General features: G+C 34.0%; 2 protein-coding genes across 4 annotated transcripts; both read right to left on the reverse strand.

The window, feature by feature from the left end:
• Positions 1–1,608: 1,608 nt before the first annotated feature.
• On the reverse strand, positions 1,609–4,362 carry LOC107427238 (transmembrane 9 superfamily member 11). Its single transcript, XM_016037614.4, has one exon. The coding sequence runs from the start codon at positions 3,936–3,938 to the stop codon at positions 1,965–1,967; it is 1,974 nt and encodes a 657-aa protein (XP_015893100.2). The 5' UTR covers positions 3,939–4,362; the 3' UTR covers positions 1,609–1,964.
• A 2,825-nt stretch (positions 4,363–7,187) lies between these two features.
• LOC107427271 (uncharacterized) lies at positions 7,188–12,601 on the reverse strand. 3 transcript variants are annotated; one of them, XM_060818503.1, is made up of 8 exons: positions 12,207–12,601; positions 11,655–11,796; positions 10,248–11,220; positions 9,693–9,784; positions 9,448–9,522; positions 8,764–8,825; positions 8,593–8,662; positions 7,188–8,233 (listed from the first exon to the last, which is right to left on the reverse strand). In XM_060818503.1, exons 1-8 carry the CDS (start codon positions 12,398–12,400, stop codon positions 7,454–7,456), a joined length of 2,388 nt encoding a protein of 795 aa, XP_060674486.1. In that variant the 5' UTR covers positions 12,401–12,601; the 3' UTR covers positions 7,188–7,453. The 3 variants fall into 3 exon arrangements, with proteins under 3 accessions (XP_060674486.1, XP_060674489.1, XP_048333167.2); XM_060818506.1 differs by lacking the exon at positions 12,207–12,601 and adding an exon at positions 12,023–12,164 and having other exon boundaries at positions 11,655–11,798; XM_048477210.2 differs by lacking the exon at positions 11,655–11,796 and having other exon boundaries at positions 10,248–11,036; positions 12,208–12,601.
• Positions 12,602–12,814: the final 213 nt, after the last annotated feature.

Genomic DNA, 12,814 nt, shown 5'->3' on the forward strand with positions numbered 1-12,814 from the left:
TAAAATCAATGATATTTTAAATATTTTTATATCTTAAAAAATTTTTATAAAATTTTAATTGAACAAATATAAATTTTAATGAATTTTTATGGAATTTATATGAATTGAATATCCATTCAAATTAAATATTTCTCAATTTTTAATTCTTTTAAATTTGAATACACTCTTTTTCGTTTTCACGTACAAATACACTATATACCACTTACTCCCGTGTATGGCAAAATGATATGCTGAATTTTAAGATTATAGAAAATAATAATGTAATGCAACTAGGGCTTCACTTCTTTTGATATGTGAATTTAAAATTGGTTGCTAGACTCGCAATAAAATAATAACATGATGCTCTCAAGATTGGACCAGGTTTGTTTTTCTCCTCCCTCTTTTTTCAGTGTGGAGACCCAACTCAACAAGGAGCTTTTTTATCCTAACTGTCATGGGATATAGCTTCTATAATTCTCAACTCCAAGGTCCTTTTTTTTTTTTTTTTTAAATTAACCAAAAAAAAAAAAAAAAAAAAAAAACCTTGAAGCCCTTTCTTTATTTGCAACTAAAGAAAAATTTTGAATTTCAGAAGTCTTAAAGCAATGCCTTATGCATTAGGATTGCTGACGTTGCCATTCTGAGAGAGTTTTGCTTATTATTATTATTATTATTATTATTTTTTTTTTGGTAACTGAAAGAAATTGTCGATTTCATAAGTCTTGAAGCAATGTTTTATACAATGGAAATACTGATATTGGCATTCTGAGAGAGTTTCCTTATGCATTGCCATTTGATCCACGTTCTCATGAAATTGTAGTTTCACACACATTACACTTTGTGCATTAAATGATAGTGATAGAAAACATAGAGCACTGAATACCATATAATGATTGATAGACTTATCATTTTCCTTGAAATTTTTTAGCTTTTAAAGGAAAACGAGAAAACCCATGTTCACTATGAAAATATTAATCCGAGAATATGCATCTCACAAGACCCTTGAGGGGCGCCTTAGCACAAGATGCACTTGAAAAGCTTAGGTGAAACAAGCATGTCAGGCTAAGGAATTTAAATAGGAAAACTGCAAACCTTATCATGCCTTTAAGCTTAAAATCAAATACTAGGAAAGACATGAATTTCAAACGAAAACTGAAAGTTAAAATAAGAGCAACATATATAATAGCTTGCAACAGCCAGAAAAGAGTAGTCACAGAGTAACAAAATCAAATCGTTATTTTTATACATAGTTAAATTCTTGCAATCATACACAATATGAGTGTGTTTATATGTACTATCCAGATCATAAGGATGTTATTTTCAAATGCTTGAAGAAGGAATGGTCTTGCCCGATATCAACAGATTTTATTTTATTTTATCAAACTGAGGACCATTCCTTAATTCAGTGGATACTTATCGATGCTAAAGAACCAACTTCACATAATTTTACTGCAGGACAATGCATATCTGATCTATTGCGAGCATTTTTTCGGTGCAGTGTGCGTCTGCTAATGGTTGTGGAAGAACTTCATCAAGTTCAAAACTATACAACAAATTCTCATAATTTCCAGATTTTTGCTTATTTTTAGCTACTCAAAGTGAATAATCAACGTAAAAACAAAATGAAAATTTGACAATCCGAAGAAATTCTTTAATATCGCTGACATGTGAAACATAAGCAATTCAAAGTTGCACAAATAATAAAAAATACCTATCATCAACTATATAATGCCTGCCTTTCTGCTGGCACTTGGCAGAATGGAATGCAATACTTCAGTATCAAACTATAACGCCGTGATGTTCATCTACTAAAGAATTTAGCAAAACTTAAAAAGTTATTTGTTATTACATTGACTAAGTTCCCTACCAAAATAAAGTTGAAGAAAAGTAAACATGATATGATAGAACTTCTCTACTGTAGCATTTCTTTCTCCAATGATTGATCACCACCTCTTCAGAGCTCCAAACTTTGCAGGAAAATGTCTTCAGTCCAGCTTCACAGAAGAGAACAGGTAGTGCACAAACCAGAAGGAAGAAAGGAACCCAACTGTGCCTGTTGCAAGCATGATTGCTACAACCATGAAGAGTGAATATCCCAAGTACAGAGTAGCAGAAACAGGTCCACTCAAACTCTTCAGATCGAATATGAGATAATTTATGGAGTACAGGAAAATGTATATGGCAACTGAACCAGAGGCGAAGAAGGATTTCCACCACCATTTCCAGTCCTCCACACATAGATGCATGTAGGTTAGAACTAGAGACACTTCGGCACAAACCACAATAAGAAGGACCAATACAATAAAGAGAAAACCGAAAACATAATAGACTCGGCCCATCCAAATGCTAGACATGATAAAGAAAAGCTCAATGAATAGGGTACCAAATGGGAGGGTGCCAGCCCCAAGAACTAACAACCAGGATGGATATTTCTGTGCTGGTATTTCCCTAGGAATTTGGTTGGTTCTAACTGGGTATTCAATATGAGGTGCCTTAGCCCCAAGGTATCCTCCAATAAGGGTAAGAGGGACAGAAATGCAGAACCAGAGCAAAATCAGAATAATATATAGAGAAATTGGAATGGCTCCTGTACTGTGACTACCCCACAATAGGAAATTCAGAGTGGTTAGAATCAAAAAGGCAATTCCAGGGAAGAAACAGGCAACCCGCCATGAGACTGAAACCCATCCTTTGTAATCTCCGCAGCCAATTGTTCTCCAAAGACGGACTGCAACATATCCAGCTGCAACACCAAGAATCATATAGAAAAATAGCATACCTGTAACAAGTGTCCCACGAGAAGCAGGTGACATGAAACCAAGAGCAGCAAACAAGATTGTGACCACTGCCATCCCAAGAATCTGAACCCCATCACCCACCATTATACATAGGAGGTCAGCATTGGATGGAGCACGGAAAACATCCCCTACAACAAGCTTCCAACCAGACAACTCCTCATTCATCTGTGCTTGAGCCTCCTTGTCAAGCTCCTCATAACGGGTCAGATCCCGACGAACAGTCCTCAAAAAGATCACAAGGACAATACCAGCAAGGAATGTGATCACCATCAAAGAATTGAGGATTGAGAACCAATGGACTTTGGATCCCTCCATCTTCAAATAAGCATCCCACCTTGATGGCCACTTGATGTCTCTCTCCTCAAACTCGACCTCATAAGTGAACACAACCGGCTGGCCTTCATTGATCGGCATTCCCACAGTGGTTGGATCACATTTGATAGCAGATGGATACTTATCATACATTTTCAAGTTCTTTGTCGAGTCAGCATTGTGCATGACACTGCAAGGCACCACCTCAAACCCCACAACCATATAACCAGGAACTTCTGATCCCGATTTTCCTATCGTTGGGATGACCTCTGCTGCATCACCAGTGCCCATCACACGTGCCACATTGGCTTCCTCATACTTATTGACAAGAACATTAAACTTCAAATGGTTAAAGATGTAGTAAGCATCCTTAACCTTAATTCCAACTGGATATCCAGTCCACCGCAAGGTGTAACCTTCCTTCTTGGTATATCGAATCGCAGGTAAATTATCAAGAATCAGATTGACCTGGTACATCTCATCAATCCTCTCCTTCAAGATCTTAAGATGGTCGCCTGACAACTTATCCGTTTGACACAGAAAGATCTCCGATTCATTGACGTGCATTTTAAACCGGTAGGGTGAGTTCTCAATCCGATCTCCCATTAGAAGCTCACCAAGATTCTCAGCACTGTCCTTAACACCCTCTTGGGGCTTGCAAAAGGGTAAACTATAATAGCTAAAGGGCATTTCAGTGTCTATGGAAGTCAGAGAATTCACTTTCACAGATAAAGGGTCACCGACAGCGTACTTGTGGGGGTAACTACCAGGAAGGTAAAACCCATAACATGATTGAAAAATCAAGCAAATGGTCAAGACCCAGATCCCAAATCGATGAAAGGAATCCATTTTTGAAAGGTTTGTGTGGTATTTATGACAGATCTGGGAGACCCAGATCACAAAACAAGTGAAAGAAACCAAAAATGCAATGCTACGTCTATACGGGTTTTCGAATTTCAATTTAGATTCATATACCAAACCCCCAAGAGATATAAAACAGTCAAAGCATTAAAGAAAAAAAAGCCAGAAACACGCAGACAAAAAGCAAAGAATTCGTTTTTTTTAAAAGAAAGTACGGATCTAACTGACCTCTAACGAGAAATGAGATATCTAGAACTGAGACAATATGTCTCAGGGTAGCACAGGTTTTTTGCACCAAAGCAGAGATCTTCGAGCTCTGGGAATCTGTAGGTTTGGGTTTCGGAGATGAGAGAGAGAGGATTGAAAATGGGAGGCACGAGTGGTGATATATAATGGATGGGTTTTCTTCTGGAGAGTGCCACCGTATCGACCAGCTTTATTATTTATTTATTTATTTTTTTTAATTTTATTTTAATGACCCTAACAAATGCTCAATTACCAAACTTGACTTCAGTGTCAATTTTCTTATTTATTTATTTTATTTTTCAGTTAATAAATTGTCGTTTTCGTAATTTGCTATTTTTGCAATGCAGCCAACGTTGGATCTGGACTTTATTATCAAAACAAACGTTGGATCTGGAATTAATTTAGAATTATTTTATAATCCAAAAAAAAAGAAAAAAAAAAAAGAAAAGAAAAGGTTTAGATGCACTAGACTTTTAGGTGTAACCCAATTCAGACGACCACATAGACTCTAGGGTGTGCTCAACCCCAATAAAAAATATATATATATTCATATTAATATTAATATTAAATTGAAACTATAAAAGGAGAGGGGGGGAAAAAGAAAAAAAAGAGAAGAGTTAGAAAAATAGAAGAAGGAAAAACGGATATTAAAAAAAATAAATATCTTTGTAATTTACATGTAATATTTTTTATTTTTTTATCTTAAATTTGAGAAAAATAAGTTCCAAAATGGCTTGTTAGAAGCAATAAAAAATAAAAATGTGGAGAGTTGAGATTATAAACTTTATCAAATTAAAATAAGTTTTGTATTAAAATTAGTAATTTTTAGTCGCATCTACTGTGTTGATTGATCTTAAATGACGATTTAGAACTAGAAGATATTTTACTAGAAGATATTTTTTTGCAATTTGGTTTACTTAGTTAATATTTTATTACTATAATCATAATGGATATAAAAATTCAAAGTTGATTTGGATGTTATAATTTGATTTTTTCTTTTGTTATGCCTAATTTATATTTGCTTTTTTTACTTTTATTCTTTAAAGTTAATATATTATAATAATATATATTGATAGATAAAATTCACTATATCTCTTTCTAAATAGATATATTTTCACTTTACATTTTTATTTAGATTGATTTATTATTTTTATTTTATACAAGCCATCCTATCCTGGTTATGTCAATTCAAGTACCCAACGCCAAGTAGCTTAAAGGACTACCAAATCGAAAATTTTATTATGAAGGTATATTACACTGTATATTTTTTTAAAAATTTTTTTTATTACAATTGGATATTTTTATATTTATATTTTTATAACTTCATGAAAGTATTTGATTATAATTAAAAGAAATTTTGAATGTATGCAGTGTAATATATCCTTATTATTATCATTATAATAGTGATTTATTTATTTTCTTAAAAAAAAAAAGAGATTTATAAGAATATTATCAAAATTTTAAAGTATGAATTACATCCCGTTAAGGGGGGAAAAAAAAAAGAAATGAAAGAAAAAAACATAAGCATTTTACTAATTTATTTAGCAAATAAAATGAGTAACTACCAAATCATTTAATTTATTTAGCAAATAAAATGAGTAACTACCAAATCATTTGATATAAAATTTTAAAGCAATTTTAAATGGATACAATATCTACTTTTGAAAATTATTGATATACATATTGATATAATTGCTAGACATTTAATTAATTGTTCAAAATAATCAATTTTATGTTAAAAAAAGAAAATATATTAGACCCTATGTTTGAAGGATTACTACACTTTGCCAACAATGTTTAGCTGTAGCTTTCTTAATGGAAACAAAAAGAAGAAGGTGGAAATAATGATAATATTTTATGCTTTTTTTCAATTATATTATTTTCATTACCCCTATTTGATATTGGATCTGTATTAGCCAATGATACATGTGGATCTGCGTCTTATAACATTAAAAAACAAAAAAAAAAAATGATATGTATATATTCTTAACTATTATAATAAAGTTCATCCCAAAAAAAAAAAAAAAAAAAAGAAAAAAAAGGAACTATTATGATAAAGACCCACCCATGTTATACCTTAGAATTGGATTTAACTTTGAGGTGATCAAAGTCGCCAAAAGTTTTTTCAAAGGAGTAGAAATCAACCAAACGATTAAAAAAAAAAAAAAATTTAATTGCATTGAAGATCATGAAAGTCATTGGGTGAAAGGAGTTGACTTCCACAATCAAATTTTGGTGATTTATTGAATCAGTTTATTACACAAAGGAGAATCAAATTTTGGTGGTTTATTGAATCAGTTTATTACACAAAGGAGATGGGGATTATTACATAATGTTTAATTTGGAAATTTGCCATTAACTCTCCTTTCTTTTTATTTGTTTCTTACTAGTTTCTAATTTCTAAATATGATGGAAATTTTTTTTTTTTCTTCCCGTGAACTTTTAACTTCCAATCATTATCCAAAATTACAATTGCTTTACTGGTCAATGCAGCCATGAACTTCTCTTTATTCTTCATCTTCTTCCTTTTCTCTTTTTCTCTCTCTTTTTGGGTTTAAATTTCAATTGAAGCTTGACAAATACACCAAATGAACCCTGATGAAGAAAGATTACCAGAGCCAAGAAAAAAATGTTTAATGGGGGAACCATTGGTGATTGAGTAGTGATGGCATCACCAACCAGTGTTTATCACGTTTCTTTCCCCAATTTTTTTTTTCTTGTTGTTGACATTTCCACTTGCCATTCCCATAAATATCCCATTAACTACAAGTCCTACCCCAATAGTATCACTCATAATCTTATATTCACAAGTTTAAGCCAATTTGACATTTACACATATCTTACCCTTCAATTCTTTCCATTTCAAAGGTCCTCATAGATAATGAAAAATTGAGAGAGCGCACCCAATGAAAAAAGGAACTATAAATGTTACTTTTTCTACAACAAAAAATAGACAAAATAGAAATAGATAAAAAGGGCATAGGCAGAACATAAACATAATCATATAATAAATCTGATTGAAGAAAGCTGGGAAGAATAATAACAGATAAACAGTCCCCTTGAGAACAACTAGTGGCAAAACACTATTATCTTAGACAATGATTCTGAGTTAGAATCGCCAATTCCCATACTTAAAATAATAATAATAATAATAATAATACATATATCTTATAACTTTATGATGAATGTGTAAATTAAAGTACATAATTTGGCAAATCTAATGGTTAGCTGAGAAATTCAATAAGGTTATATAACTCTTAACCTTCAGCACCCAATCCTCTTGATTTTGGTAGCCTGACAGCAACCAGAGGGTTGGCCCTGCCTTGTGAATCTTTCCCTAACCCCATGCCTTCAACAAATCCCATCTTTGCCATCATCTTTGATCCAAACCCTTTAGTATGCTTTTCAAAAGCTCCAATTTTTTGACCTGGGTCACTTCTAGTCCTCTTGGTATGCTTTTCAAAAGCTCCAATTGTTTGAGATTTGTTTCTTACTGGGTTACTCCTTGTCCCATTGTCAGCAGCATCGGAGAACTCCACCCCTAATCCAAGTGATTTAGGCCGTTTGATTACTTCAATGGGCTGTGCGATACCTTGACCTTCTATTCCTAAACCACCACCTTCAACAAATCCCATTTTAGCCATCATTTTTGATCCAAAACCCTTAGTATGCACCTCAAATGCACCAATATCTGCTGGTCCAGCAGAATTATCATTTTTACAACCAGAATCCATCTCTACTGAATCAACAGTCATGATCTTAACAGTTTCTTGCATGACACCACTAGATACAAATGAGACGGGTTGATTAGCATATGAATCCTTCTTCCCAGTCTTTTTAAACTCATTGACTCTGCCACTGCCACGGCGGCTTGTTGAGATCTTTGATGTCTTTCTTGGGGCAGATTCAAGTCCGGAAGGGCTAAGACCACTCCCTTTTACGAATTTCTTAGACCTCTTCTTATCTGCACTGTCTGATTTTATATTTGAGCTCTCAGCCACAGCAAAATCAGCATCTTCCATGCCAGCTCCTAACAGCTGAAATAAGTTAAATAACCATTATGTTATGCTGCAGTTGCAATGGAGGCTTAAACACATTTTCAAACTCTTCAGAGCATGGTCCAAAAGGCAATGAGAGACAAATACATACAGAAATACTTACCAAACAGGAGAACTTAAAATAATGTATTGCATCCCATGGCATGCAATATATAAATTGTGACAGAGGCTTATGCACATTTTAAAACTCTTCAGAGCATGGTCCAAAAGGCAATTAGAGACAAACACAAACAGAAATACTTACCAAACAAGAGCACCTTGAAATAATGTATTGCATCCCATAGCATGCAATATATAAATTAATAAATGCAATGTAAATGGAAATAGAGAATTCAAACCTTTTCCAAACGAAGTCTATCACCAGATGATGGCATGCAGGTATGTGGTGTCCGTGTTACTGTTACAAAACTGGAAAGAGAAGTTGCCAGCTAGTTTATGTATTGATCTATTGGTTGACTTGTATATAAAAAAAATAAAAAAAATAAAAAAAAATAAAAAAAAAACTATACCTTTTCTTGCCAGAACCTTGAATGCCACTTCGCAAGCGATATATTCCTGCCAATCGCCGTACCTAAAATGAATAAGACAAGTTTTTAGTAATGAAAAGTTCAAAACATGATACTTTGATATCTTAAAGCACGTCAAAGCAGAAACATTGTAGGCACAAAATTGTCACATATGTTACAGAATATACACAGAACCTCACTACCATACACAATGTTGTTTATGCGGAAGATCTACTACTGAAAATCAAAAGAACATATTTTAAATATCTCACAAATAACCAAAATGCCAGATTCCTGTAATCCCCTAACTAACCTAACGATACAATTTCACTTTAGATATAAAAAAAAAGAGCTTCATTTGGTAGGCCACGAATGGCTTCTTTCAATGAAATTGAAATGAATTCGCACTATAAAGTTATTTATAACAATGCATTAAGTTACTTTCCAAAATTAAGCACACCACTTTGTAACATAAATAAACCCATTTTACTTATACATAGACAAGTTAGCTTGCCTTTAACTCTTTAACACAACAAAACACCTCCAAACACAGACTTCTCAAGTTAGGATTCTAACTAGCCGTAAAGTTCAGCGTCATTCATGACATTAAGCATGGGGAAGACTGAAATTGACAGGGAAAGAGAAGTTACAAAGTACAATATAATATAAACAGAAAAATCTCCTTACCTGAGAACAATCTTTGGAGTGCATAGGTTGAAACGAGTATATATCTTTTTCTTCCAAAACGACCTGTTCTAATTTCTAAAATTCAAAACACTAAAGCTGTAAGCTTTTGTAAAGAATCAGATATAGACAATCAGTTCAGACAACTTAAAATATTCCTAACTTTATACAGGAGGATCATAACTAAATGCATGCTACACATACACAATTAAACAAACATAAACAAATATCCTCAAATCAGCTCTTACTAAGTTTATTTCCTCAAGATCAACACCTCGGTGCAGCATTCTCTCCCTCCGCTTCTTGGCAATAGATTCTTTTCGATGTTTCTTCTTTTCACCTAAGAAGCAAGAGAATTAGAAGAATAAATAATATAGTCAACCAAGAAAAGGTAATTCAGGAAAAGAAAGCCATATATGACACATAAAAAGACAGTCATTTAATCAGATGAGAATTAAATGAACAAATATTCAAAGCCATATATGACACATAAAAAGACAGTCATTTAATCAGATAAGAATTAAATGAACAAATATTCCAAGTCAGTCATTACAATGGATATTTGAAAGCAATTACTTTGATGTGAACTAGAGAGAAGTCTAAATAAACTCTAGGTAGAATGGGATGGAAGAGTACACTCATCTCCATCTCCAACTAAACAACTAAGCATAAATTTGGGTGCCACAAACTACATCCCATTTAACCAAACAAGACTTGAAGACCCCGGGCATGGTAACCAAGAAAATATACGCAAGCAAAATTATAAAGTTATAAAGACAAATAGTATCTAAGAAACCTTATACCAGGAAAACGTCTGGAAGTTTTACTCCTATAAGCCTCTGAAGGCCAAGATTGAGGAAAACGGGCAACATGCTTCTTTTTTGGATGAACAGCTCTTGGATCCTTTACAAGTGTAAGATCATCCATTGCCAAAGACCAAGAATCCACTGTAGACACCTTGTATTTTTGCCTTGGATGGGCCTTCTTCATTCCATACTCCCTAGATGCTTCTTGAAGTGTGACTCCACCCAATTTCTCCAAGGTGTCATCATAATCAGTGCTTGAAGAAGTATCATCGTCTGACTCATCAAATTCCTGCTCAACCAACCATTTTGCTTTCAAAATGTTGTGGCTCCCACCAATTCCTTCTATATAGTCTTCTGCAACCTGGTCATCAACATCCAAATCACTGTCAGACATGTCTTCAGAGTCATCACTTTCAGATGATCCAGATGTTCCTCCTTGCCCAGAAGACTCCGAGCTTTCTCCATCCACCATTTCCTCTTCTTCATCTTCATCTCCATCTTCATCACTTTCCTCATCAGATATATCTTGAGTGTACAACTTCATGCCTCCAATTGACACGAAACCAGAATTTTTCTTTGGAGACACCGTTATTGCTGGTAAATCTTCAGTGACATTGACACCTAATTCATGATTGCTTCTCTCCTCTGTATTCATTTCCTTCTCAGAGGAGGATGAGTCAAAACATGACTCTTCTTGTTCTTTCATTTGCTCTGCGGAAGCTTCAACACCACTTGAAGTCCCCTCAAGTTTGTCAGAGAATCCCAATCCTCTATGAGAGCTGTCACCTAAGATTAAATTTGAACCATAATCATAAGTAATTTCCACATCATTGGGCCTAGAAGATGGTGTTTTGTCAACATAAGCAAAAATCTGGGCCTCCTTGGAATCAACTAAAACAAAAGGTCGCGACTCATCAAAATTATTATTTTTATCATTTCTCTCAACATGTGATCCTGGATGCAAACCCCCCTGTCAAAAAGTCAAGACAAATCCATCAAAATGAGCCATGACAAACATTTCTAGTTTATCATCACAAAGTTCCTGTTGTGTGGCTAAATTGATCGGTGCTTCTGCAAACATTTTCGCAAAGGAAAAAGAAATTAGAAGTGACATATAATATTCTATCCAATCAGTCGAGGAATTACACCCACTTGCTTCATGCATCACTTCACAAGCCCATAGGTCTATAGGAAATGAAATTTCATGGAATTGTGATTTGCTGTCAGAACTTTAAATATAGGAAGTAACAGCTAAGTTTCTAGTGAATAATATTGGCTCCAACAACAAAATCAAAAGTCTTACTAAATCGGTTCAACTTACACCAGTATAAAAAACGGTTAGTGTGGTTCAAAACATTGCTGTAACTTGTATAAATGGTCAATTTTATTTGAGAGATATGACACCTGAAGATCAACGGAAGGGTATCGATAACCAAAATGGTTTTCACTGGAGTTTCGAGGCGCATTTTTAGAAGTACAAGCCGCTATTTTTCGATCAAAGCTTCTAGATTTAGACCCAGATTCCTTATTCACACCGGGTTTTTTTTCCTGCAATTCAGAAGCATAAGGAAATTCAAAACAAAAGTATAAAATAAAACGAAAAATTGATTATAGGCCCATCATCTGATGCCCAAAATTTTTGGTAGCTTGGAAAATGCAGGAAACCAGTGGAAAAGTGAAACTTTGCACCATCAGAGATCGTTAACAAGGAAATAAGCCTTTAATCCAAGTCCATTCACCCCCGAAAAAACATAAAGTTCTTGCCTTCTTACCCAAACAAAGTTATACAATATTAATATCAGTGAAGCCCAATAAAAACATCCATTTTTTGCTGTCGATTTCATCCATTTTCTCAGCGACCAAACAGACAGTTACAAAATTAGCGAATTGTTCATGGCGAAAGTGCCAGAAATATACGCAACAAAGAAGAAGAAGAAGAAGTAGAAAGCAGAATAACCTTGAGTTTTGGTGGTGGGCGTGGAGTTCCAATCAGATAAAAGACCTCCTTCCACAAACAGAGCCCCTTTAACGGATGAAGATGGCGATGGGTTTGAACCTCTTCTTTTGCCTTTGCTCTTGCTGTTACTGTTGCTTTTGCGGCTGCTATTGGTGCTGGGTCCTCTCCTTCCTTTCCTTCTTCCTTCTCCCATGGCTGTGCTTTCAACTCCCTTTGTCTTCTTCAGAATCAACTCCTCCTACGGTCCTCCTCCACCTTCTCCACCTCCCCTTCAACACGGCTATAGTGATTCATCTTCGCGGTTGCATCAGGACCGTTCACTATTTTAGGGTGAACGGTCCTGATTCATCTGGAGTATTATATTTTATTTTTTTATTTTCTCTTTTGTTCCTTTTTTTTTTTTTTTTTTTTTTAAAGAAAAAATTAATAGACGAAATAATCCATTCGAATCCAGAGACTGCCTTCCCGAAATAATAATAATAATAAGTTTTCTTACACTTATTAATCAATAAAAAATAATACCTTTTTTTTTTTTTTCTCTTCTAAGAATGTAAATTTTATCAAAAATTTATATATATATATATATATATATATATATATTATATAT

The sequence above is a fragment of the Ziziphus jujuba genome, chromosome 1 (assembly GCF_031755915.1).
Source record: "Ziziphus jujuba cultivar Dongzao chromosome 1, ASM3175591v1".
NCBI lineage: Eukaryota > Viridiplantae > Streptophyta > Magnoliopsida > Rosales > Rhamnaceae > Ziziphus > Ziziphus jujuba.

Coding starts and splice junctions, on each gene's coding strand:
- LOC107427238 (XM_016037614.4), bottom strand. CDS start 3,938: ATGGATTCCTTTCATCGATTTGGGATCTGGGTCTTGACCATTTGCTTG.
- LOC107427271 (XM_060818503.1), bottom strand. CDS start 12,400: ATGGGAGAAGGAAGAAGGAAAGGAAGGAGAGGACCCAGCACCAATAGC. Junction 11,221..11,654: donor ACCCTTCCGTTGATCTTCAG/GTGTCATATCTC, acceptor ACTTTTTGACAG/GGGGGTTTGCATCCAGGATC. Junction 9,785..10,247: donor AACTTCCAGACGTTTTCCTG/GTATAAGGTTTC, acceptor CTTGCTTCTTAG/GTGAAAAGAAGAAACATCGA.